We start from the raw sequence: 27960 nt of genomic DNA on the forward strand, positions 1-27960 counted from the left end.
GTGCGTGCGTGCGTGTGTGTGTGTGTGTGTGTGTTCTTAGTGAGTGGTCAACTCTAATCCGCCCTAAACCCAGGGCACCACACTGGATGTCCATTAGTGTAATGTGCTGCACATCTTTGCTTCTCTCTCTAGTGTCTTCACAACTATCTACGACAGCAGAGGAAATGACACCACGGAGAAATCTCCCTGATATGAGAACATTTAATAAAACATGATATCAGAGGAAAGGATAGGATTTTTTTAAACCATAAAACATCTCCCTTTTTATTGTCATTATTATTTATGTATTTGTTTGGGAATCATTTCACATCATTTATAAAAAGCACTGTGTCACGGTTAGGGATGGGCATCGAGAACCGGTTCTGTTTTAGAACCGGTTCCCAGTGAACCGATTGTTTGGGATCGTTAGCCAAATTCTTTAACGGTTCTGCTAACGGTCCTCTGTGGCGTTGCGCATGCGCAAACTTTTTTAGTTTCTTCAGACTGCAGCAAACATGGCAACGAGGCAGAAGCGCTCTAAAGTTTGGCTCTATTTCACAAGACAAAATGACAACTACGCCACTTGTAACGTGTGTAAAAAGTCTATTTCGTCGAAGGGAGGAAATACAACTAATATGAAGAAGCATTTGAACACGCATGGAATTAAATGACAGGAATGTCATGTGTTCGATGCAGCAGCTCAGCTAACGTCGGCGCTTCATCTCTTTCTGTCCAAGGTAAACTCCTCCAAAGTGATCACAACCACTCACTGTGTGAAGCAATTTGCCTTTATTGTGTGGAGTCGATCAAGTTATCTTCTGTCCCTTCGTTTGAAGCACACATTTGAGCTCCGGCATTGGTCTCCCATTATCGATCACTTCACGTTTGGATTGAAAGTCCAGTTTTGAGAAATGTTTGATCGTAACGGTATTAATTATCGGAGGGCGTGTGTTATCAGCAAACGTTCGCGTTATCGTGTTAACCCATTATTAAACTGAGCATATCGATTTTTAATCCATTATTAAACTTAGCATATAGCTACGCTAGCTTAGCTACAGAATCTTCCATTGTCAGCCCCCTACATTGAGGCAGAGGTCGTGTTTGCCTCCCCTCTTAAAGCAACACTATGTAACTTTTGGACCTTAAAATAACAGCAAAAAAAAAATTTGTGCCGCTACAATGACTTTTAATATGACGATTTGCGTCTCCACTATTGCCAACGGGGGTCTGTGGGGAAATAACTCCGCTATGTAAGATTCTGGAGCCGCCCGGTACATCCGGCGGATGTACTCGACCTGCTTTCTGGCAGTGATTACGCAATGTCATAAAGTGCCACTCCACGCTCGCAGCTACAGTATAAGGGTAGCTTTTTTATGTAGCTTTTTGGTGTTGTCAACAATATTGTATTCGATCACACGTACTCCACATTTGCAGTCCCCCAAAACAAAAGTAAATGACCGCACGCGCACGCGCACCCCCCCCCCCTCACTGGGTATTTACGACACACTGAAATCGATACCTAAATACCTAAAAACCTGAAGGGAGCGCCAAAAGGGAAAAGTTACATAGTGTTGCTTTAATGTGGCTTTATGTCAGCTCAGCAAATTCAGCGATTTTGTTATTGCCATTTGTTTCATTGTGTAAACCAGCTTTCACTATATAAATAATCTCCATTGCCATCCCATTTAGCTGATGAGGTTCAGAGTCAGACCGGTTCAGAGGCTGGTCGTCTGTCTGGGTCGCAGGCTACAGCTAGCACGTCTTGTACACCTCCTCATATCTTTGTGTTCATCCTCCACCCCATCTGAGAGAGTGTTCTCCACGGCTGGAGACACAATAAGTCCTGAGAGATCGCGTATCCTCCCGGAGAAAGCAGACATGCTTATTTTTCTGCACAAGAATTGTTGATGATCCATACAATTGATGGTTGGACACTTGGTATTTGCCACTGCTAGTTTCATTTTTGGCAGCTCAGTTCATATACCCTTTAAAAAAAAGGAAGGAGCACTGTAATTTCTAGGAACATGTTTAAATTAAACAGAATACATTTTATTTAAGTTATGTAAGTTTTATTTTAAGTTCAAGAGTAATATCGTATAAATGTTTTTGGTTATTTAAAAAAAGTAAATGTGTATGTATACATACTGTGTGTGTGCAGCATTATATAAAAGAAAATTAATGTGAATAAACCCGTTTGTGCTCTTTTTTTCACCCCTTGCCCAAAAGAATCGATAAGAGAATCGATAAGGAATCGAATCGATAAGCAGGAATCGATAAGGTATCGGAATCGTTAAAATCTTATCAATTCTCATCCCTAGTCACGGTCCAAGTGGATCTTTATCTTCTCTCCACCCGATGCATGTACTTGTGGCTAGAAATGAAAAACTGCCATTCTGTAGGTTTTTATTTGTATTTGTATTTCTTGTCTCAGATCCAAGTGCCACTATGTCTCTAGAGTCATTTTTCTGCTCCACACAATTACGCTTTTGTCTTTTGGGAGATTTGAATCTCCATCTGTCATACAAATGTGTAAAAGCTCAGGATGTTTACTCGGAGCACGGACACAAACCAATATTGAAAGTCATACAAATAGAAAGGAAGCTCAGTTTGGTTCTACAGTAATGATGGTTTTAATGACATTTTCCAAGGTATTGTTTTTACAATGATGGTCACAGTCCATAAAGGTTAAAGAGATGTGAAACAAAAACAGTGACACTACTGCAGATAAATATGGACCTCTCTCTCGTGTGGCCTACATATATAGCATGCGATTGCCATGTCAGGATATTTCTGTCTGAAGAAATTAATAATTCAGTGTCTTCTAGCAGCAGTCGGACATGCATAACACACTTAATGCACTGCTTGATACTGCTGGGGTTGAGTCATGGGTAAAGCAGTCTGGCCTGGTTTGTGGAGAGGTTGTGACCTCATCTGTAAACTTTGCCTAACAGTTAAATTGCTTGCTGTTGAACTCGTGACCTTTAGCAGAGCTCCACCAGATTTGACCATTGATCACAATGTTACCTGTTATGGTTAATGCCCAAATATTTTTCTAATGCCATAACATGAGTCCCATCGACAATGCTGTTCAGACCACAGACGAATGCAAAATATTTGCTTATGAACGTGGGCCTTTATAACAGAGATTTATGGATTACAACAAATGAATTCAAGATTCAACCCTCACTTTTGACTGGTCAGATTTAGCTTCCTGAGGAAAAGGTTTAATACTCTAGAATCAATGGCATCAAATTGTGTTAATACTGCTCCATCTAAGAGTTGGATCATTAGCGGTCAAGATTAACAAAAAGAAAAGTCACGTCTTCATCCTCATGGCTCCACGTCAACATTAAATGACTGCTATTCAAACAGTGGCCTTGGCTACAAGCTGTGAGGGCTGCATGTTCACTATATTCACTGTGGCCTCATCATGTAGCATCACGACATCCTAACTGATGAACACGTCTTACATGGACAACGCCAGGACACTGGCATGATGGGGGGAGGGGGGGCGTTCATGTTGGAACGAGGTGTACATACAGTTTATATTACACACAGACATAAAAAAATAAAAAAAGATCGATAAAGAAAACGGGTACAAGGGATCTAAGTCGATGAAGCCATTTAAGAAGCGCTATGTACAGCATGGGGACACTTTGAGTGGATGATGAACAGAACTATATATTTATTAACAACATTTCAAAAGAGCAACAACACAGAACAACGTAGACGAAAAGGGGAGGGACATGATGGGCATAATCGAGAGGTGGGCGGGGGGGATGTATGATATGTGCATGTGTGCAAACCTCTATCACTATAAGCATGGTTTTGCAGCGCCTGCTGTCGAGCTTAGGAAGTGGGCGCTGGATGTCGGTGTTGGGGTGGTGAGGGGGGGTCTGGGCTTGGTTTAGTTGGTGTTGATGTTGTTTTCCTTCGGGTGATTTGGGTTGAACGGGGATGAAAGCACTTCTTTTGTTCTCTCGGTGCAGTTTAGCCACTGCCCAACATCTTTGTAGCACGCTGGTTGGCCTCGTCAATCCTGGTCTTGTTAGAATCGGCCTGAAAGAGACACACAGACAGTTCAGTGTGGTGGAAAAGTGACTTTTAAAGACTACAGGTTTAAGCATAACTGTGGCTATGTGTACTTGAATCCATGGGTCATGCTGACTTTGCGCTCGCCATCTCTGTTGTAGGGCTTCGAAGAAATAATGGCTCACCCGAAACAACCAATGAGAGAGCCCCTTACAGCTTGCCTAATAAACACAACTTTTGCATGAATCGGCTGTTATGGCTAACTGCATGAAGATCGATGTCCGGCTCCATTCATCGGCTGACCTTATCCGCCCGCATATTCACATTTCTGTGAAATACGCTTGAAATGAACCGCAGCTATCCTTTTTAATCTCGATAATCGTACTAATTTCATTGACAAAGTGGACAATTTGGATGGGTAACACTCAGATGATGTAAACCTTTGTGTCCATTAGCATGTAAATCAGATTTGCTGCAGCATAGCCGCATCCGCTCTTACACAGCCTAGTGCTGAGCATGGAATCCATGCTAAACAACAGCTAAATACTCCATGGCTTAGCTAGCATATGCTCTAGATGTGCTGCCTTTTGTTTACTTACTTAACCCATAATTATGAGATAACACTGATAAAGGCCAATAAATGGTCATTTATAGGCCTTTTAATACCACAACATTCCTTCTTGATCCTCACATGTAGATCCATAATGTCAATATTTAGAGCATCAAACCTCTCGGTGTAACAGAGTTGGCACTACCTTTATCCACCTATGATGAAACGTTTACTCGGCTGCCCCACCAACTCGGACAGGGTGTTGCCTAGTCACTCAAATCGGACATATTTCCAACAATACGTATGAATTTAGAATGGCGAAATGGCAACTACATCACAGTCCTGCACTTCCCGATAAATGACGTAATCTTTCCCACCAGCTTAAATCTGATAGTGTCATTGAGCGGTACCTTCTCCATGATCCTGTCCACCTGGCGGTTCTGGGTGTCAATCTCCTGGCCCATATCCAGGGCCATGTGACGCAGATTGCCAATGATCCCGCCCACCTGCTCCAGGTTCTCATCCATCTCGTTCTCCCGGGCGTCCTCAGTTACCCTGGAGCACACAGGAGGAGGGAAGTGGGCCAAAGATCATGTGGGGATCCATCACATTGTGCTGGAGAGCACGAGCCTCATTAAAATGGGGTGGCACGGTGCGCAGCAGTGTACAGGGTAGACACCATATGTTCCAAAAAGTAAATAAGTCAGTAAACAATAAATCACAATGTTCTTGGAATTCAAATGGGTTATATGACCACATGGCACACTTTACATCACACACTTTATAAGCAGTCTGGAGATTCAGTACCATGGACAGCACAAAACTTCACTCTGTGAGAGTCCGGTTTTCCAGAGAATTGGAAAAAAACTGGGGAAGAAACCCTGGTAATTCTCCTGGATCCACAATGCTGAGATCACATGTCATAGTAGTGCCCAACGGGTCACAGGATGTTTAAAACACAGCTATGGTACACACATTTGAATTCATTGATTTTTTTTGTGGATAATTTTACCTGCTCATCTTTTGAAAACGACAAAGTTTAGGGTTCAACTTTTAGACTTCTGACACTAATGATGGGGCAGGGGGGTTAAAAGTACACTTTTATTTGAAGTGGTCACAAGCGAGATAGGCTGGAAACAACAATGATCCATCAGGTCGTTTTACTTTAATGTATTAAACCCTTATTGCTGCAGAACTTATACCGGTTCTTCTGCACAGTCCTTCAATCTGTAAGCCTCAAAATAACACGATGAATTGAGATGAACATTTCGGGGGGAATAATATGAAAACACAGATGAGCAACTGACACTATGTTTAAAATGAAGGTGAAGAAGTGTGAAGATGAGTCTGAATGGGATGACCTATTCCAGGATGAGTCTCATATAATATCACGCAAACAATATCACACAAACCAGCACTTCTGCAAACACACACAGATCAGCAAGACTGCCAGCTACACACACACAGAAGGACACCTACACAGACACACACAGACACACACACACACACACTCACACACTACTTACCTGCGGATAAAGCCCCCGCTGATGGCCATCTGTTCACGTTCGTCCATCACTCGAGCCCCCGGCTGGCTGTTCACAACTCCATCCTGGTTCGCTCCCCAGGCCTGGCCCCCGCCCTTAAACCTACCACACACATTTCAGTCAGGCCCAGTTTAACTGCTGCGGTGTGTGTGTGTATGAATATATATATATATACAGGACTGTCTCAGAAAATTAGAATATTGTGATGAAGTTCTTTATTTTCTGTAATGCAATTAAAAACAAACGTCATGCATTCTGGATTCATTACAAATCAACTGAAATATTGCAAGCCTTTTATTCTGATTTATTGCTGATTATGGCTTACAGCTTAAGAAAACTCAAATATCCTATCTCTAAATATTAGAATATCATGAAAAAGTATACTAGTAGGGTATTAAAGAAATCACTTGAATTGTCTAATTAACTCGAAACACCTGCAAGGGTTTCCTGAGCCTTGACAAACACTCAGCTGTTATAAATCTTTTACTTGGTCTGAGGAAATATTAAAATTTTATGAGATAGGATTTTAGAGTTTTCTTAAGCTGTAAGCCATAATCAGCAATATTAAAAGAATAAAAGGCTTGCAATATTTCAGTTGATTTGTAATGAATCCAGAATGCATGACATTTTTGTTTTTTTAATTGCATTACAGAAAATAAAGAACTTTATCACAATATTCTAATTTTCTGAGACAGTCCTGTATATATATATATATGTATATGTATGTATATGTGTGTGTTTGCACTTGTCTGTGAACATTACCAAGACTAGTCGTGCTGTGGGCGTTCATGTGAGGTTGTGCATATGCATATCCATATATACAGGACTGTCTCAGAAAATTAGAATATTGTGATAAAGTTCTTTATTTTCTGTAATGCAATTAAAAAAACAAAAATGTCATGCATTCTGGATTCATTACAAATCAACTGAAATATTGCAAGCCTTTTATTCTTTTAATATTGCTGATTATGGCTTACAGCTTAAGAAAACTCTAAAATCCTATCTCATAAAATTTTAATATTTCCTCAGACCAAGTAAAAAAAAAGATTTATAACAGCTGAGTGTTTGTCAAGGCTCAGGAAACCCTTGCAGGTGTTTCGAGTTAATTAGACAATTCAAGTGATTTGTTTAATACCCTACTAGTATACTTTTTCATGATATTCTAATATTTAGAGATAGGATATTTGAGTTTTCTTAAGCTGTAAGCCATAATCAGAAATAAATCAGAATAAAAGGCTTGCAATATTTCAGTTGATTTGTAATGAATCCAGAATGCATGACATTTTTGTTTTTTTAATTGCATTACAGAAAATAAAGAACTTCATCACAATATTCAAATTTTCTGAGACAGTCCTGTATATATATATCTATATATAGATATATATATATATGCATATCCATGTGAATGCATGTTTTCTAGCAATTCACAATATTCAAAACTTACATACTGTGTGTTTAAAATGTGTCGCGTAATTGTGGTGTCCAGCCAATTGGCCTGCTAGAAGCAGCCTGCCGGATGCGTATGATACACCTACATACGTGAGTTTGCAATCTGTGAATTGTTGATCTGACAAGCAGATCCATTGAATACGAGTACAACAAGCCGTGTTTGAAAGGTTCTCCTCAAAAGGTAAAACCATCTCCCACCACAAGCTCAAACACAGAACACATAATGACCAGCCTCCGGCCGGAAGGGACACGATTACACACGTGCAAAGTCGAGAGGACGTACAAGGCGGAAGACACGGTACACAATGTTTAACACGGGGGCGGAGGGGGGAACATGCAAAGAAGGAGCAGGATCAGACACACACACTGTATCTCGTGAAAGAAAGCTGAGCAGTTAGATCCCTTGTGGAAAACCATGTTAAAAATTTTTTTAAATTAAAAAACAGTGATGAATGGTGATCATATTGCATGCATGACTTAGTAACACAGTAGTAGTAGTAGTAATGAGCCCTTCATTTCATCTGGATGTAGGATGATACACTGTATACAGTCAAATAGGCAAATCTAATTCTTAGCGTTTGTTTTATTACGCTCGGAGCATCTGATGAGCGGATGTCAGCCCGGAGGACAACTCAGTGAATACTGTTCAAATCGGTATTTGGTGTTTGGCCAATGACAGGCGAGCAACGTGCCGTGAGGTGGCAAACCACGCCCACCAGGTGCTCCAGTTTATAACAACAAGCAAGAATTATTTTTCACATGCTATTTGACCCAGGCATATAAAGATGTGTAGATGAGGTGAAACACATAACCACAACCACAGGATCACATCACAAATGGTTTGTGAGAGGGAGGACCAAAGAGCTATAGAATAGACAAGATCTGAACCCAAAAACATCACGTATGGTAGCAGGACCCAAACTGGACCAGCTGGAGGCAGCAAACTGCCTCCTCATAGGAAGCAAAAATAAATAAATCAGGTGGTGACTGTTAAACTATTAAACCAACTGCTACAAAATGTCGGCTGTGATGCAAATAAAGCAGATTAGTTGCGTTTGCGAGTGTCAAGAATCCTGCTCAGCCCTGTTTCGTCTGTTGTTAAGATGGTTCCGCATGTCGCATCGCGAAACATCCTGCTGCAAACCCACCAAAAATAACCAACATATAGCCGTGTATGTCTTGGTTTGTCAGCCCCTTGTCTTTTCTCTAGCTCGGAGATAGACAACTGTATACAGTACGTGTATTGGTCCCAGAGTATCGTACGCTCAGACATGACTAAGTTGCCATAGTTTGGCTGTCGAGGAGATCAGATCACAGAGGAATTTGGCAAAACGGGAATTGGGGAATCCACCTTTATAACGAAGCTTTCACATTACAAATACACGGTGTAATCTCTTTATTATTAAAATGAGTGTGCTCAAGTTGACCTCGCTCTTGTATGACAGTCCTTGGGTAAGACAGGCAGGGGCCAACAGAGGCATCCTATGCTTACAACTTGTTTAGTGAGGGTCATTTGCCAAAGTTGGTGTGTGAAAGCTAAGTTAGACATTTTAGAATTTGTTTTACCGTCTGTGCTGGATTATAAAGTTACTGGACTGGTGATGGAATCACCTTCACATCTTTAAAGATGCCCTGACTGATGTTAACGCTGGCTTGCAAATGTGCTGATGGTCTACAGTCTGAACAATGTAGAACATAGCACACAGTCAAGAATAAATTAATCAATCACCACATCTAAGATCTGGGACTAAAAAAAAACTACACGCTGAAAGGAACAGTTTGATATTTTGCACATTTGCTTTCCTGCAGGGAGTGAGGTAAAGAACTCTGAGGCTACCACCAGCAGACAGCTAGATGAGCTTAGTTTAGCACAACAGCTGGAAACCGGTGGAAACAGATTGCCTGGCTCTCTAAAAACTATTTCTAAAGCTCACTAATTGACAGGTTATATATTGTTTGTTTAATTGATATACATATGGAAATGTCAACTGCAACAACGTGTTCACACTTTGTTTGTTTTTCCATCTTTAACAAACAAGCTTCACCGTGTCAATTAATGACATTAGTTATGCTGGGAGTTGGATTTTGTTAATGGCTAGCTACTTCCCCGTTTCCAGTTGTTGTGCTAAGCTGAGCTGCATACGTTTAGCACAGACTGGAGAGCAGTATCAATCTTCTCATCTAACTCGGCAAGAAGGAGAATGAGAATATTTATTGTAATGTACTGCAAGAGCCCCAGGTAAGCAATTAATTAATATAAAAACATGTAAAACACCAACATCGGGTTTTTTTACAAACGAAAACAAAACGGATAAAATTGAAATGAGTAATTCAATGGAGAAGGCAACTAGTTGATTTATTCGTTGGTTAGACCCCAGATCCCTGCTGTTGCCGCTACCTGCTGGAAGAGAATCTCTAATCCGATGTGGAATGAAGGGCTTTTTTGGTTGATGACAAACAGCAGAAGAAAAAAAGAAAACATTGGAACCGGTCGTGCAGATGTTTGTGTTGTTCATGCAAGCACACACACTCTCTCACATAACACACACACACACACACACACACACACAGGCAGCACTGGTGCCTGTTCCGGGAGCGTGTTGTTGATGTTGTTGTGGTTGCTGTCGTGGCTATGGGCCCGACCGCTCACACCACAGGTCACCATGCTCTCACACACCAGAAGCAGGCGGGCGGATAGAGAGACGGGAAGGCAGGCACTGAAACACATGCAGTCGGGCGACACAGGCAGCACCTACTTGTTACAGGGACATGAACATAGACCACAGAACTGTCCTAGATTGTTCAAATTCTTTTCTGCATCCTTCATGTCCTTATTGATTTGGTCCATCCCCTCCTCGATGCGTTCCAGTTGTTCTGATTACCAACACATTGTCATTTTTTTTTTTTCCAGCAAAAGAACGAAAGCACGTGAAAAGAGAAGAGAGGTGGAAGACATTGCGGGGGGGGGAGTAGAGAGGATGAACAGAGGAGAAGAGACACAAAAAGACATTGACTGTGACAAGAGAGACATCAGACATCACCACCACCACCACCAGCACTGGACAGGCAGAAGCTCGGGGCTCCTGGCCGGTACCTACTTTTTAATACATGGGCATATCAGACCACAGCATTGTCCTATATCTTTTATATCTTTCTCGGCCTTCTTCAGGTCTGCGTTCACCTTGTTCATGCCCTCTTCCATGCGATCAAGTTGCTCTGGTGAGGATAAAAGGCATGAGAGCAGTAAAATAAATTTGACTGGTTGGTTTTTGCAGGGCTGGCGCACTACGCTACGGTGCAAGAGAGGCAAAAAGTGGTTTGGGCTTTGGTAGCAGAAGGCAAAGCGGGCTATGGATGAATTCATTTCCTTAGAAATCTACAGGGGTTCCGACAGCTTTTGTCTCCTACCTCCATCCAAAGTGACTCACCTCGTGTGGTGCTGGGTTTTGATTCTGAGTACTACTGCGTGCCACTGGGAGGCCGTGATAGGCAGGAGCGCGTAAAAGCAATTGGATAAATGAGCGGGAAAATCGATTCAGGCACGCAAAGTCACGATGCTTCCTCACTTAGATGGTCAGAGGGGCAATGAGCTATAAAAAGCTCTGATTCATTGTCGAATTTCTCACTCTCTTTTCTCTCTCTCTCTCTATTTCTCTTGTTGTGACTGTTAATGGTTGTAGGACAAGATACCAGTAATCTCCATCAGTGGAGAGAAGGACTTTATCTTCCAGGGGAAACACTCCTCAGGTTAGATGAGTCACATTGTCGTGCAAGAGGACAGATGGCCATAAAAAACTGGCTCAAGATCTATTGGAACGAGTGCTGCTGATCCATCGGGTTGGAGCGAAGCAGACTGTTACCGGGATTCAGTCTCCACATGGGATCATAAACAACGACCTTGCTCGGACCTCTGCGTTGGCTGTGCAGATCTCTGCCATTAGGGTCAATTTCATAATCATAAAAGCTGTAACAGCCACAGGAGGGATTGCCAGAATACAAGATGTCAGCACTCGACCTGGGTAGGTGTCACAATCTGTTTCTGTCATTCCATTTAATACAGATGAGCCGCAACGTCTTAGTGACAAAAAACACTTATCTCACTCTCTCTCTCCATGAGCCAGAGCTGTTTACACAGCGAGCTAAATAAATGGAGCGAAATCTGAGACAGATCTTAAAAGCTGAGGCGAGAGGATCAGGAGGATTAAGATGAATTTTTCTTGCTAACTGGACTGGACGGTAGAACTGGACAGGTCAGTAGACAACAACTAAATGGCCTCCAGCAGTAATCCCATGGCAGTATGAGTGAGGGTTTGAGCAGAGAAGCAATGAACAAGAGAGAGAGAGAGAGAGAGAAAGAGAGAGATAGAGAGAGAGAGACATTGTTTATCTCCTTAGCTTCGGACAGCCGGGCCAAACTGCCTCCTCTCAAGCCGTTTGAGGATTATTGTGTGAGGGCCCCCCCCCCCTTCCCTCCTCTCCTATAGTCAGACACAGGTTTAACCAATAAGGACGCACAACTCATTGGCGAAAAGGCCCGAGCGTTAAGTCACAGGTTCAGTTTTCCATCTGGGGACTCTATTACACAGCAGCATTTCAAATCATCATTTCATTTCTAGTTTTTATGTCGGACAAATGCGATATATTCCAATAATTGAATGATATGGTCGCCCTTAAACGTGGGAGAAAGCTGATGATGACAATGGTGAGAAAACTGAAGAAAAAAAAAAGAAAAATTAAATTCTTGGTTTTCTCAACTTCGTCGACAACATTTTTTATTTGTTAGGGCTTTGATTCACGTCTCTGACGAGATTCTTCTCCATGGCAACAGCTGCCGAGGATCATTGTAGAGTTTTGAGTCGTGTGCCACACCACGATGACGGACACTACATCATTTCAAAGAAAAAAAGTTGAAATAATAGTCACGGAAAGAAATCTGTCTTTTTTGGTGTAATCGGACACAATTTTATTTTTTGGTGTTGTTTGGAACGGCTTTTTTCTTACAAAATTACAAAATTACAAAATGAAAGTTAAGCAACAAAACCACTTTGTCGGGTTTAGATATAAATGTATGACAAACTAAAATGACAGACTAAAACCATTGTTGACCATTGTCAAAAACCATTGTTGACTTTGAAATAACTACAGGTAGAATGTAGTACAGGTTATGTTAGGCCTTAAAATAACTAGGTCATTGGGTGGTTATTGCAGTGCTTTTCAAACTGTGGGGCGCACCCCTCAAGTGGGGCGCAGTGGTACTACAGGTGGGACGCAGGAGGAAATGCAGAAAGACCTGTACTGAGAACTTCACAGATTACACAAGTTCAAAGTACACAAACATAAAAGTCATTAATAAACACATGTTGAAATGCCTGTATCACCGTGTACATGTTTACATTACGCCATTAACAGGTTACACTTGCGAATGTACGACGGCCAAGACTATTAGTGACTCTGATTCTTGGCGTTTTGCCAAAACCTGCCCTTCAAAACAAGAGCTAAACATTGAGCATGAATTGAGATCGTCTTTTCCGCTGTTGTCCTTCAGAACAAGAGCTCAACATTAAGCATGAATTAAGAGTGGCCGTATCAAGCCTGCAAGCCAGTTTTAAAAAGATTTGTAGTGGAAAGCTCATTGCAGCCACTAATACACTGTAAAAAGGGATTTGAACAATAAGTCATGATAACGTCGTTCTGTAATTTACTGCTAGGTGCTAGGTGCTAGTGAGAGTGTGGGGGGGGGGGGGTGCTAGTGACTTTTTCTTTGCTCCGCCCCGATGCGCGCAGACCAATCGATCACGATCGACGTATTGAGCACCCCTGCATTCAAACATGAAATAGCCGAGTTTTTTCCAGCATGAGAAATACGATGTGTGGCGGGAGTGCGGGAGTTAAGACCGATATGCGTGAGTCTCACGCTCAATGCGTGACACTTGAGAGCCCTGTAGTGGTTTGGAAGTAGTGTCGGCATTTTGGTCCTCTCTCTCGCTTCGACAACACATGACAAGATGCCACGAAATCCTGAAACTTGGACACATTTGTTTCTACTGATTTCTTTACTGTTTACATTGACTTTTAAGGTTTTTCTCTGAGTCTGAACTTTTCAGGGCTCTCAAGTGTCACGCATTGAGCGTGAGACTCACGCATTTCGGTTTTAAGTCACGCACTCCCGCCACACATCGTATTTCTCACGCTGAAAAAAACTCTCGGCTATTTCATGTTTTAATGTGCCGCAGCGCGCAAACATGAGCTGGCCGCGCTGCCCTCACCGTGGAGGAATCAAGCGCTCCCCTGGAGTTCTGCTGTGAGGAGCCACTTATCAGCCAATCAAAAAAAAGAAATGGGCTACACAATAGCCAATCAGAAAAAAACCCGTATCTGGGTAATCCAGCAACCAATGAAAATAAAGCATCCTGGAATTGCGCGCTACTGACGGAAATATCCGACAATGTCTTTTGCCTGTCTTCAAAACTTGAGAGCCCTGACTTTTTGTTAATATTCTGTTTAACCACAGTGTGGAAGTTGTTAGGGATCTGCATGTTTTTATGTAAACTTTGTTTTAATGCAATAAATACGATTTGTTTGCCACAAAACGTAGTGTTTCTTATAACTCAATTTCCATTTGAAATGATGCATACTTTTAGGTCATATTAACTAGGAAAGTAATGTCAACTTCCTTCTAACTTATTTAAGAGTTGACATTACTTATTTGGACAAGTGAACAGAATGCATGATGATAAGTTATATATATTTTTAACTTGCATTGCTAAGTTGAACTAAGTTGTACTAAACAGTCAAGTGAACGTACAGAGAGCATGATCATGAGTTGTATCAAATTGTAAATCCAATTTGACTACACTTGAAAGTCTAAGGCAGCAATTGTACTTATGTTTTTAAGTTGAACCACATTGATTTTTATTATAGTGTACTGATACAACTTGACACACATATCTGCACTAGGTTGCACGTTATTGTTTAAAAACGTATGCAGTGTAAAACTCTGTCAAATATTTGAACTAGTTTTCTTTAGTTTTTCAAAGGTTGTACTTATTGTTATTATCTTGAAAAGATATCCAGTGCCAACCAGGTTAATTGCAGTGCCAGGAAGCTACTTTTTTTTGCCAGTGTGCTTTTTTGCACATAAATAACTTTATTTGCATTTTTCTAACAAGTTCATTGACATTTGGTTTACTTGAAAGTCATTGCAAATTTCTTTATTCTATTATTTAAAAAAGCACACATGGAGGAGTCACAAAAAGTTATTTTAATAAAAAGTCAGCAAAGACCATTTTGTTGGCGGTGGGGCCTGAATGCTTTTCTTCCTCCAAAGTGGGGCGTGAAAGAAACAGGTTGAGATCCAGTGGGTTAAGGCAACAGAACCACATAGAGTGCTACGATCAGTAGTTTAACGCAACAAAACCACGTAGTTAGGTTTCGGAAAACATTACGAATGTTCGGCAACAAAACAACCCTTTGGGACTTGCGTTGTCGAACACCAATCTGGTGGTTGAAAGTCTTGTGTTAATTGGGTCCAAACCACCTCCTTTCCCACCCACTATAAATGCTCTTTCTCAATTTGTAAGACTATCATTAGCTCTGACTGTTGCATAGTCACATGGATGCGTTTGATTTATGAGTCCACCACTTTTACAACCTGCAACCCCGCCGACGTTTAGTGCTCCGAGCTGTTATTCAGGTCAACATGCATGTAATAGCTCGTTCTACCTGACCAAAATTCAGTCTTCCTTCTCTAACCCCAAAAAACTCTTCTCTATCTTTTCCAACCTCCTTGATCCCCCCTGTCCCCCTCCTCCTTCCACCCTATTGCCGAGCCACTTTGTCGACTACTTTACAAACAAGATAGACGACATACGCTCCTCCTTTACAAATCCATCTTCTATCACCTCACCAACACTAACTTCTTCATCCCCCTCTCTTTCCTCTTTCACCCCCTTGTCTCCCAATCAAGTTCTTAGCTTGGTGACCTCCGCTGACCGACCACCTGCGCCCTTGACCCCGTCTCCCATTCTCCAGGCTATTGCTCCTGACCTTCTGACCTTCCTCACCCATCTTATTAACAGCTCCCTCTCAACTGGCTGTTTCCTAACTCTCTGAAGGAGGCGAGTCAACCCTCTCCTGAAGAAACCCACGCCGACCCGTCTGACATCAGCAACTACAGACCGGTCTCTCTTCTTCCTTTTCTCTCCAAAACTCTGGAGCGAGCTATCTTGAGCCAAGTGTCCTCCTATCTCCACAGTAACAACCTTCTTGACCGTCACCAGTCTGGATTCAAGGCCGGCCACTCAACAGGGACTGCCCTCCTGGCTGTCTCTGAGCAGCTTCACACTGCTAGAGCAGCCTCTCTCCTCTGTCCTTATCCTTCTCGACCTTTCTGCAGCATTTGACACCGTGAACCACCAGATCCTGATCTCTTCTCTTCAGGACCTGGGGATCTCAGGCACTGCACTCGCTCTTTTCTCTTCCTACCTTAAAGACCGCACCTACCGGGTAACTTGGAGAGGATCTGTGTCTGATCCTTGTCCTCTCACTACTGGGGTTCCTCAAGGCTCCGTCCTGGGTCCCTCCTCTTCTCTCTGTACACAAATTCTCTCGGCTCTGTCATTCGTTCGCATGGCTTCTCCTACCATAGCTATGCTGATGACACCCAACTGATCTTCTCGTTTCCACCGTCCGAAACACAGGTGGCGGCGAATCTCTGCCTGTCTGACTGACATCTCTCAGTGGATGTCTGCTCACCACCTGAAGATCAACCCTGACAAGACTGAGCTACTATTCCTTCCAGGAAAGGCTCCCCACCCACGACCTGACTATCACCTTCAACAGCTCTGTGTTGGCCCCTACCCTGACTGCCAGGAACCTCGGGTGACACTAGACAGTCAACTCTCCCTGACGGCCAACATCACTGCGACAACGCTTCCTGTAGGTACATGCTGCACAACATCAGGAGAATACGCCTCTTCTTACTCAGAAGGCGGCACAGGTTCTGGTCCAGGCTCTGGTCATTTCACGCCTTGACTACTGCAACTCCTCCTGGCTGGTCTACCTGCTAAGGCCATCCGACCCCTGCAGCTCATCCAGAATGCAGCAGCTCGACTGGTCTTCAGCCTCCCGAAATTCACCCACACCACTCCACCTCCGCCTTCCACTGGTTACCGGTGGCTGCTCGCATCCGCTTCAAAACACTGGTCCTGGCGTACGTGCTCTAGACGGATCGGGCCCGTCTACATCCGGGATATGGTCACACCGTACACCCAGCACGTTCGCTCCGCTCGGCAACAGCCAATCGACTTGTGACTCCTGCACCTCGAGCTAATCACTCGAAATCCAGACTGTTTGCTGTCCTGGCTCCTCAGTGGTGGAACGAGCTCCCACTGACATCAGGACAGCAGAAAGTCTCTACATCTTCCGTCGGAGACTGAAAACACACCTTTTCCGACTATATCTGGATTAAAACACAGATTAGCACTTCAGTGGCACTTAGATAGCACTTACTTATGGTACTTTTGTAGTTCGACTATGTTGAGGAAATGTTACTTCCTGTATTCTTGTTGTTCTTAGTTTGTACTCTAGGTTGAAATGCACTTATTGTAAGTCGCTTTGGATAAAAGCGTCTGCTAAATGACATGTAATGTAATGTAATGTAATAGCCGAGCAGGGAGGGACTCATTAGCTGCAAGAAATGAGAAATATCCAAGGTGTGACCTGCATGTGTAAAGGTCAGAGGGATTAGTTGCACGCCAGTTTACGGCTCAACAAGACAGTATTAATGGCCACACGCATGGGTGGCTATTATTTATGAGCTTTGTTTTTCTTTCATGGCGATATTAGAAGGAATTGTGGATATAAATAACGCGGCAAACGTGTCAAAAGATTGTAGAGGCTCGTGTAGTTTGGCGGCCATTGTAAACGGGCGGGAGGATCTGGTGGGGGGGGGGGGGGGGGGAGAAGGCAGGAGAGACGGAGAGAAAGAAGACAAGAAAAGAGCTTCATCATTACTGTAACCAAAGTGATCTGCAGGCAAAGGAACCGGAAAGGAAAGAACGTGCAGAGGTCAGGAGAGAAAACCGAAAGGAAAATGAGAGAAGGGGCTGGTGGGAAAGCAGAAAAGGATCGTGAGAAAGAGAAGAAGAAGAGGAAGAAGGGAAACAGAGGAGAGGAGAGAGAGAGAGATAGAGAGCGAGAGAGATCGGGTTAAGAGGACATTTGCCGAGAGGCAGAGGTAATTTAAATCTGTGAATTGATTGCTGTCCTGCGCCGACGCAGCCGCGACTCTGGAGGGAAGAAGACAGGAGGGAGGGAGGAAGAGAGGGAGGAGAAACAGGCTATCTGTTCTTTTGACAGGCCAATAAGACTGCTTGTTCATGCATGGAGCGAAGCACAAGCCAATGGTGGAATGTTTAGGGTGGAGAACGAGGGCCCACACTCACCACGGGGCCGCAGAAGGAGCCCTTAAGATTGCACCCTATTTTATTTTTTACCATGAATTTTAAAGATTTAATATCGTGGAATGTAAATGGGAAGATAAATCCATTGTTTTGTTTCCTAAAATAAAACGTAAAAACAATTTTTTTTTTAATCAACAATAAAAATTAAAATGACATGGTATCTGGTGTTTCTACAGTGGTGTCTATGTGGTCTGCTGTGTTTCTCTCAGGGACAGTTGGTTCCACTGTGCCACAGTCTACGGGCTGAAGTACTGCAACATTGGAAAATAAAACAAAAGATCTGATGCACAAGTTTGTTTGTTGTGTAAAAAAAGCGTGTAAGAGAGTAGCGTGTAAGTAAGAGAAAGCGCTCATCTTAACCCTTGTGTTGCCTTCGGGTCAATTTGACCCGATTCAATGTTTAATGTCGGTGTTCTTTCGGGAGTCAACAAACAAACATAAAGTACCTCACACTTAAACTTGGAAAACAATATTAATTCTAATAATTTTCTGGAGATTTTAATAGCTGGGGTCATATTGACCTCAAGGGTAAAATATGTTAGTAAATATAAAGGTAACAGGAGGGTTCAACATTGAATCGGGTCATATTGACCCGAAGGCGACAGGAGGGTGAAACATTGAATCGGGTCAAATTGACCCGAAGGCAACACAAGGGTTAAAGTGAAGGATCAGACGGGAGTGCTGCTGATGTTATTCATACTGTAGTCACAGTGCAGATGCTGTTTTTGTTGTTGTTGTTGTTGCAGAGTACCAGTGGATATTGATAAACACACACATGTGGCATGCATTCCCAGTTGGTGCCGGCTCAATTACGGTGTGGACTTATGTGGCATGGCAGTGAGGGCCAGTAACACCGTGCTGAGCCTGCTGAAGCCGATGTGGGGGTTTTATGAGCGACTTCCGCTGCCACAGCCTTATAATGTGATATTGATATCATATGTGAGAAATATCCTTAATTCACTGCTCCACGAGGTGTGTGTATTTTGCGTATATTGCGTGATTTTGTTGTGTTTATATTAACACAACAAAATCACGAGTTACTATAAGCAAGTGATATTAGAAATGCAAGAATATATATATTATATTAGTCCCGACCGAGATCTTTTTCGGAATATTATAGTAACGCTACAATATTGGTGATGTTATTACTCAGTGACTGCGGAGGAGGTTCCACAATCTAAATGTAAACTTGCGCTCCCAAAAACAAAAGTCCGGATGCTGCATTTGTCATCATGTGAATTCGATAGCCCCACCTGTTAGACCCCACCGTCACCGGAGTGACTTCTAAAATGGACTTTATGCACTGGCTGAGTTCCCGGATTGGCGGAGTGCTCCTTTAAATTCCGAAAGCAGCAGTGTGTTTGATTTCATGGCATCTAGCAGGAAAGCATGAAGCCAAGCATGTAGAAAATGTGAAAACGAGAACGGCCCTCTCTAGAGCCAATGTTCTGTTTGTCCGTTCTGGGCTACCGTAGAAACACGGCAGACTCCGTGAAGAGGATCAGCTCTAAATAGATCAAAACTAATTATTCTAAGCTGATGTAACTACAACGATTCTCATTTTCAGGTGATTATGCATAAAGGAAAGTTATTTCTATTGTATTCCATCTCTACAAATAGAGCCGCTGAAATGCTTCACACTGGCCCTTTAACAGTGGCTCAAGCTATAATTTGGGCAGAACTGGAGAAGATGTGGAGGAATACGAGAAAGTTTGTAACTGATCATTGTTTCCCTTCAGAAAAAAGAGAATGGTAAAGTATAGCTGAAGTTTAAAGCGGTTTATATCCGCATTATAATGCTAAAAAGCACTTATATAATAAAGCTTAAACATAACCAGTGAGATGAACTCAATTTACATGTATAATAATTTGCAATCCAGGAATAATAAAAGCGCAGCACTGTAATGGGGAGGCGAAGCAGAAGGCTGGCTCAACAGTCCCGTCCAGTATAACCATCAGACTGCAGCGGATGTTACTTTTAAAGACTTGGCTGAAGCTCACAGAGACAGAAACTGCCCTTCTACTTTTGTAATTATAGAAGCATATAGGTCCTCCGCATCTGTACATGCTGTACATTTGACTGGGACTACTATTGCGTTATACTGGACGTACTGGTGATGGAGAATCGCCCATTATACAGCAGAGAGAGAATCAGTAGTTCAGACAGATGTTAGAGGGACAGTGTTCAGTGATCTCTCTCTCCCCATCCACTTACCTCCCTGCTCATCCAACATGACCAGAGTCCTGATGCCGGCATCTTTACTCTGACAGACAGAGAGGAAGGGAGAGAAGAAGAGAAGATGGGGGGAAAAGAGAGAAGAAGAGAAGTTGGGAAACGAAGAATAAAATGTGACAGGCCAGTGAAGGTTAACAGAGCAGAGCTATCAGGACAGAGAGGGTCAGGTTACAGTCTGAAGTCACTTCTCTGGAGCGTGGCATTTTGGGGAAATTAACCTATTTGCTTTCTTTGCTAAAAGTCACTCAGACAATGAGAGTGGAACAATAATCTCAGCAAAAACTAATATTTTCCATCATCTCAAATTACTCATTTAAATTAAAACAGCCATCAGTAAAAAAAATAAAAAATAAACACAAGGATTTGATTCATTACACTTCATCCAAGAATGGATCAAAATCATGGGAGTGAATCACTGCACGGGAAATAAACACGGCTCATCATTAGTATACATCTTGTAGCTGGAGAATGGACACATGCAGTAAAGTATTCTCCTTGTTGTGCACTAAAGTAACCAATGAGGGGCGTTGGTACATGGGAGGTGGGTAAACCAGGAAGGGCCCGGGGACCCTTTGGGACTTCCTGTCAGCTTTATGTCTGCTCTGTTTTCAAAGACAAGGACAGACTGACAGGCAGAAAACAAAGTTGCAAACCAATCATATTTACAGACTTACATAGGATGACAAAAGCAAAAAATAAAGAAATATTTATTCTTGAGAGAATCCTTGCACAGTCGTCCCCCCCCCCCCCCCCCACCCATCATAAACTCGTCCCCCGAATGGCGCGTGCTATATTGGTAATATTCACTGGGCTGGTGGTACCAGAGATTCGTTGGCGGAGCTCCAGTTATGTAACATTCTGATTTGGCGCTCAAACACACGGGCAAAACATGAACGCTCGTGCAGACCCACACACTTATTCCTCCGTGGACTCGTGGGCCGGGGCATCGTCTCATAACGCCATCCATCATGAGCACACAATAACCGCATTAACCGCCGCGCATCTGACAGAACAACAGCTCCGTGCTCCCTGTGAGCCCGAGGCTTCCTCTGGCAGATATTAAAACAAAGGCCGCTCGGTTCACGCATCAGCTATTTTGGATCAAAGTGCGCCCTGACCTTCTTCGAGCGGTGATAGATGGAGAGCAGCGCCGGAGGCCAGCCAGACGTGCCACTGGTATTAGCACCAATCGAACCCACTGCGGCAGAGGATCTGGATTAGCAGCAGAGAAGCGGCGTGTTTACATGAGCTTTGTGGACTCATAAATAAAAAAGAATCCTCAGCGAACAGAAACCTCTGCAGAGCTAATGTTTGCAGATACACATGCTTAAACCTCGTTGAAGAACTGCTTGTGTATCTCGCCAGGAATCACAGGAAGCCACAAGACATGCGAGGTCCTGAGCTACTGGACAGGATATCGGAACCCGGCGACTGCGTTGTCGGATAATTCAATTCAGTTCATTTTTAATCGCCCAATATGACAAATTACAAATTTGCCTCAGAGGGATTTACAATCTGTACATATGACATCCCTGTCCCGTGACCTCACATCGGATCAGGAAAAACTCCCTGATAAGATGATATCATATATTTCTGTATGGCTCATTTGACATGCATGCACACACACACACACACACACGCACACACACACACACGCATGTATACACACACACACGCGCGCGCACACACACGCATGTATACACACACACACGCGCGCACACACACGCATGTATACACACACACACACACACACGCGCGCGCGCACATAAATAAAAGGGACTGACTGTTGAGTCTCAGAATCTCCATTTAGGACCTATTCCCAAAATAGTTTTCTTCCCAGGAAATGAACCTGGCAGGTGTTTTCAAGTGATTAATAGAGATGAATATTTTAAATCAATCTCTCTTTCTTTGTTCTTCATTTCCATGCTTCGCAGTGTTCCGCCCTACCGTCTCTGTTGTCTTGAAGGTGACGTGATTTAAAGGTGCTTTCCGTATCGGTTACAATCCTCAAAGTAAACCGAATCAGTGTCACTTCCCCTTCATAAGAGACATTCAGAAGTTCCAGGCAAAGTTAACCAAATCTAATTGTAATCATTGAGGGAAAGAAAAACGTAGAACAAAAGCAATATAAGGAAAGAGGGCAACTGGTGGGTTGACATTAAGACGGAGTCCTTGTATTGATCTTTTCATTGAAAGTCCACTTTGCTGTCTCCTGGAATCTATTCTAATTCAGTCATTGCGGAGACGACCGCGGCTGCCCTGCTATTGGTCAGACAACCACCTGATCCAACAACACAAATCCAATGAAGCTTTAACTGATGGACATAAATGGATCATTTGATGGGTTGATTGATTGAACCATTTTGAATACAGCAGTTTTGCAATTTCTTTCATTAGAATGTCCAAGATTGACTGTCGATAGAAATCTTTTATAAAGCATTTGAGAGTGATTAACACAGTCTTGGTACACATATTTTAAACACGGGTAAACATTTATGCAGATCCTACCTTTTAGATTCAGTCGTTTGCATTTTAACGTAATGATAATTTGCTTGATTTGCTTTAATTAACTGAAGATGTAAAAGTCCTTTCTTTCCGATAGTCAGATAAGAATACCGATACCGCTCTCTATCCAGTAGATATTTAGCTACAGCTGATTAGCTTAGCTTAGCAACAAGACTGGCTACAATCCACCTACAAGCACCGAGAAAGTGCACTTTGACACATTTGTTTAATCCGTAAATAACCAAAGCCTCGTCGTCACAGTTGTCAGGCAACCAGCGGAGACTTTGGAACAGAAAACTGCTGCTTGTTGTCTTTCCCCTGTTTTCTGTCTTCATGCTAGGATGAAAGCGGTATCGATATTCTCGTCTAATTTTCAGCAAGAAACCAAATGAGCCTAAATTATCAAAATATTGCTCTGAAGCCTCGAGTGACTCAACGAGGGAATTAAATGACTTTACTGATTTTCTTTCTCATCTCAGCAACAGTGTAGTGATATAACTGCTATTATGAATGTAATATCATATCCTTCTGGTGTAATGCACCTCTGTCTGCAGGCCTGACGATGCCCATCAAATCAGATCTCCCGTTTCTCTGCCCCGCAGAGGGGTTGTGTATGCACTTCATGTCCTTTACAGGCTCCTCTCTCTAACTCTGTTTATCTTTCTCATCACTTTCCTCATCTCATTCCTCGTCCCTCGGTCTCATTTTCTCTTTTTCATTTCCATCTCGGCCGCTTTCTTCACGGATCATTCAGACCCACCGAGCAGATTCTCATTTCTGTTCCCTGCCCACTGGGAAGATGACCGTTTTCATAACAACTTCGATATCTCTCAATTTTTCTTGATAAAAGAAAATTGCACCACCAAGCTCATTCATCAGACGACATTTTGCGTGATGCATTTAAGATATCGAACATTTAATTCATGCTGCTTGTAGAACATAATTGTGTTGCTGTCTTCAATGTTAAGAGCTAATCAGTAACATTTCACTGAAAATACCTTATATTGTAAACTAATTATTTAAAAAGATAAGTGGGAAAAGTGCTTATTCACTTATTCAGAGTTTGATTGAAAGTTCACTCCCACTCTTGTAGATCTATTAGAAAGCTACTGCCAGCAGCTGGTTAGCTTCAGATAGCCCGGTATCAGTACCTGACTCCTGCCAGCACCTCTACAAGTTGTCATGAGAATGAACAAGGTGTAACATGGTCATTAGTGAACGTTAGAGCTGCTGGTAGCTGGATTGCTGGACAGAGGCTAGCTAGCTGTATGCCTCTGTTTCCAGTGTTTGTGCTAAGATAAGCTAGCTATCTGCAAATTAAAGGTCACGCTGCACACTGTCTGGAGAATGAATTATGGGTCACACATTTACACGAGACAAGGACACATGACATCACTCCCTGTGAGTGTTTCTATACGGTCTGACCTCTAACTGACATTGTTATACGGTCTTCATGTTTGTGGACATTGATGGGAAAAAAAACGTGAAAGAATGTCCTCAACGTGGATCATGGAGATTATAAGAAACAAATACTAAAGAGAGGAAGAGTCAGAGCTGAAGTGCAGTATAGTGTAGGAGTGATCCTGTGATGAGGATCATGCAAGAGAGAAGAGTAAAGAAGCCTTAAAGAAGGAAACGTTGGATCTATTCTAAAATGTCAGTTTACCCATATTTGACTTTCTCTTTGTTTGTTTTTTGTGGCTTAAACATAATTATTTTTAGGGATGAATGTCGAATTATCCTTTTTTGTAAATAAAAACACCCCAGGTACAATTTTAAAACATCGACTGTAGGCTACTGTATAAAGAGGACTGTGGAGCCTCATCCATAATCCATGCTGCCTTATTGCCACATTGCAGTCTATATTGAGCCTCATCTCTCTGGGGGGATGCTAAGCGAGGAGGATAAAGAGCATGGTGTCAGCGAGAAGCCAAAACATGACACAGTCGCTGTTTGTTTCCGCTATTTCTCCACTAACAAACCGATGCACATTTTCAAATCAGAGTCTTCCAGTCGAAGCGACCAAATGGCATCGCTTTGGCATTATCTTCAAAAGGGCACAAATGCATGCACAGCCAGTGAGAAGGCTGGTCTGCCGAGCGGGCCACCGCTTGGGTCAGCCCCAGGTCTCCCTCTGTCCCTCACGGCTTTGTCTCATTAGGACACGGTGGCTGGTCCAGGGGTCAGAGCAGGGATGTGTCCCTGTAGCCGGCAGCAGAAACTAGAGGCCGCTGACAGAGATAAAAATTTATGTTATGTTATTGCTTACCATATCTTAAACTAAACAATCAGAGGAGCTTCCCGAACTCCGCGTTCCCACCCGAAGGTTGTGTTATGGGTTTGGGGAGTCGGATAAGGAAGTGATAATAAACCAGACGGAAGGAATATGTCAACATGTCCTCAGTTCCACTTCTCCATTGGTGTTGTGTGTGTGTGTAAAGCTTTCAATAAAAGGCTGGACCAAAGGGGTGCTCGATGGAATGTCTTGGAGGTCGTCGTGTTCAGAGCATGTGCGACTGAGCTTCCCCTTTGGTCCAAAGCTTTGACCAAAGATACTACGTTGTCTGTGATTCATTCTCACCTCCTTGACCGTGAATATTTTAAATGATATAGAGAGGAAAAAAACCTATCATAACTTGGTGCCGTGACCCGGATCCCAACATACCCATCGTCTGGATTTTTCTTTTTCCTGCGGAGCCACTGACACCTGTGCAAGGCCCCGACTGATCATCGGATTAAGAGACCGCTCAGCAGTGGATAAATTCTGCAGAAAGGAGATCCAGTCGTGGATTGACGGATCCGCGGATCGGAAGACCGAGGGAGACTGACCCAGACAAAGTACGTATGGTTTTGCCCTTTTGCGAGAAATAAAGGTTGACGCTCGGAAAAAAGGAAATAAATAAGGGTTTGCCCTTTTTAGAAATAAAGGTTGATTAAAGGTCGTAAAAATAAGTGTTAGGTGTTTGTTTAGCTTTGTTTGTTTATATTTGTTTGTGGATGAATGCTGTGGCTCTATTGAATCAGCGTCGGCCGAAACCTTCCAGGCCAACATACACCGACGGCCTGTTCAAGTAGACAACCACAGATTGGCAGTTTTGGGTAAAGAAACAAGGAATTGTACTAATACTATACGATCACACCATAAACAATGGGTAATTCTCACGGAAAGCCTGAAGGCGAATTTTCAGGCGACACATTGTTTATGTTCAAACAGGACTCAGATAGTGTGAAATATCTGAAAAAAAAAAAAAAAAATGAAAAATAAAATGGAAAACAAAATACGGCTTTTCCGGCGAACTAAACGTTTTTGAGATAGAAACAATCTGTAAAAATCTAAAAACCATCGCCATAGAAAACAAAAAACCCAGACTCAGCGAATCAAAACACCACGAACTAAAACAAGCAGAACAGTGGGTCCGAGCAGCAAAAGAGAGGGCACAAGCCCAAGTAAAAGAAAAATTATGGGCTACCAAGAAGTCTATTCAAGGCCGTTGCTATTTTGAGTCATGGGCAATGCCATGTCTCAACAGGAGGGATGGTATCTATGATAGAACAAAACTACTTAAAATTTTTTTGTAAAGCATGTGTGACATGCATCAAGCACAACCCTCAAGGAAACCTAATCATTCATGGACGACCCTACCGCCTACCACTAACTCACCCAGATTTAGAGCAAGTGGGTGAGAAAGAAACAATAGTGGAGTACATGAAGAAGACCATGATGGGGAGAGGAGTCAGGGAAGCAAATGTCTTGCCAGATTCACCTGTCTCCCCCATTATGTCTGTACAGGTCGGCGACTGGGTCTGCATCCGCGTCATCAAGAAAAAGACGTGGAGCGACGCTCGCTGGGAGGGACCATTCCAAGTCCTTCTGACGACTGCAACCGCTGTAAAGATAGCCGAGAGGACCACCTGGATACATCTTTCCCATTGCAAACTGTTCCCTACAGAAATCCCGGACCAGTGCCCTGATCCCGAGACGACCACGAGCAGAGGGGAAGACTGACTTCAAAGGGGGCTGTCCGCTTAAAAGACAGCCATCTCAACGTCAGTGAAGAAACCAACAATCCCTGCTCTTAGGTGTCGCCTCGGATGATGGAGCCCATTGAAACGACCGCGTACACTCATATGTATGATGACATGGGAAGACCTGTCAATGCTCCCGTTTAAGAAAATATAACGTAAACTTTTGGTTTAAGCTTGTATGACATAATTGTGTAAAACTCCTCACAAGGAACGGACAATTATTGATGTGAAGCTGCTGACTAAAAAGTTTAATTCCCAAAGAGATTGGTGTGGTGTTACTAACAAATTATGTGTAAGAAAAAAAGAATAATCATGATTCTGCTTGGACTGCTTAACCCAAATACGTAAATCACATGCTGCTTAGAAATTAGACAAATCAAATGAGTGCCCTTATTGACCATGTTTAAATAATAAGCAATAGCATAAACAGGAGGGAACTGACAGAGATAAAAATTTATGTTATGTTATTGCTTACCATATCTTAAACTAAACAATCAGAGGAGCTTCCCGAACTCCGCGTTCCCACCCGAAGGTTGTGTTATGGGTTTGGGGAGTCGGATAAGGAAGTGATAATAAACCAGACGGAAGGAATATGTCAACATGTCCTCAGTTCCACTTCTCCATTGGTGTTGTGTGTGTGTGTAAAGCTTTCAATAAAAGGCTGGACCAAAGGGGTGCTCGATGGAATGTCTTGGAGGTCGTCGTGTTCAGAGCATGTGCGACTGAGCTTCCCCTTTGGTCCAAAGCTTTGACCAAAGATACTACGTTGTCTGTGATTCATTCTCACCTCCTTGACCGTGAATATTTTAAATGATATAGAGAGGAAAAAAACCTATCAGCCGCACACAAGCTCGTCGCCATCTGATGCTGGTAGAAAACAGCTAAATCTTCTTGGAAAAATGCATCCCAAATCCATATGCAAAAGATTTGAAAGAGTTCCTGTCTTCCTCGACGTAGACAAACACGTGAGCCTATAGGAGAGCGGCTCATGCAGCGAGGTCCTGCTTCATGAAACGGGGCGGACGAACCACTGTTTGCTATAGTGGTTAAAAATAATATTACAAAAATAATATCAATACTATGCAGGATTTGGTCCTTGAAATATACATTTTAAATATTGACTTGTCCAGGTCTGTGTTGGTAAAAAATAAATACAAAACTACTTGTTTGCTACTT

The 27960-nt window shown here is 42.7% G+C and overlaps 1 protein-coding gene and 2 long non-coding RNA genes across 4 annotated transcripts in view; 2 read left to right on the forward strand and 1 right to left on the reverse strand.

Annotated features, from left to right (window-relative positions):
* The first annotated feature begins 326 nt into the window (after window positions 1–326).
* On the forward strand, window positions 327–2168 carry LOC130192194 (uncharacterized). Its single transcript, XR_008831348.1, has 2 exons — window positions 327–716; window positions 1669–2168. It is a non-coding gene; the product is annotated as an uncharacterized LOC130192194 (long non-coding RNA).
* Window positions 2169–2585: 417 nt separating this feature from the next.
* LOC130192188 (synaptosomal-associated protein 25-A-like) overlaps window positions 2586–27960 on the reverse strand; it is a 44927-nt gene continuing 19552 nt past the window's right edge. The window contains exons 4-8 of one of the 2 annotated variants that reach the window (XM_056411968.1): window positions 20233–20281; window positions 10311–10428; window positions 6088–6207; window positions 4972–5116; window positions 2586–4038 (exon numbers count right to left, since the gene is read on the reverse strand). In XM_056411968.1, coding sequence (XP_056267943.1) covers window positions 3970–4038; window positions 4972–5116; window positions 6088–6207; window positions 10311–10428; window positions 20233–20281 — 501 coding nt within the window. In that variant the 3' untranslated portion in view covers window positions 2586–3969. Of the gene's footprint in view, window positions 4039–4971; window positions 5117–6087; window positions 6208–10310; window positions 10429–10652; window positions 10771–20232; window positions 20282–27960 lie in introns of both variants that reach the window. The other variant, XM_056411967.1, reaches the window with a different exon arrangement.
* On the forward strand, window positions 24974–27545 carry LOC130192193 (uncharacterized). Its single transcript, XR_008831347.1, has 2 exons — window positions 24974–25596; window positions 26549–27545. It is a non-coding gene; the product is annotated as an uncharacterized LOC130192193 (long non-coding RNA).

Source organism: Pseudoliparis swirei, chromosome 4 (genome assembly GCF_029220125.1).
Source record: "Pseudoliparis swirei isolate HS2019 ecotype Mariana Trench chromosome 4, NWPU_hadal_v1, whole genome shotgun sequence".
In the NCBI taxonomy this organism is placed as follows: Eukaryota; Metazoa; Chordata; class Actinopteri; order Perciformes; family Liparidae; genus Pseudoliparis; species Pseudoliparis swirei.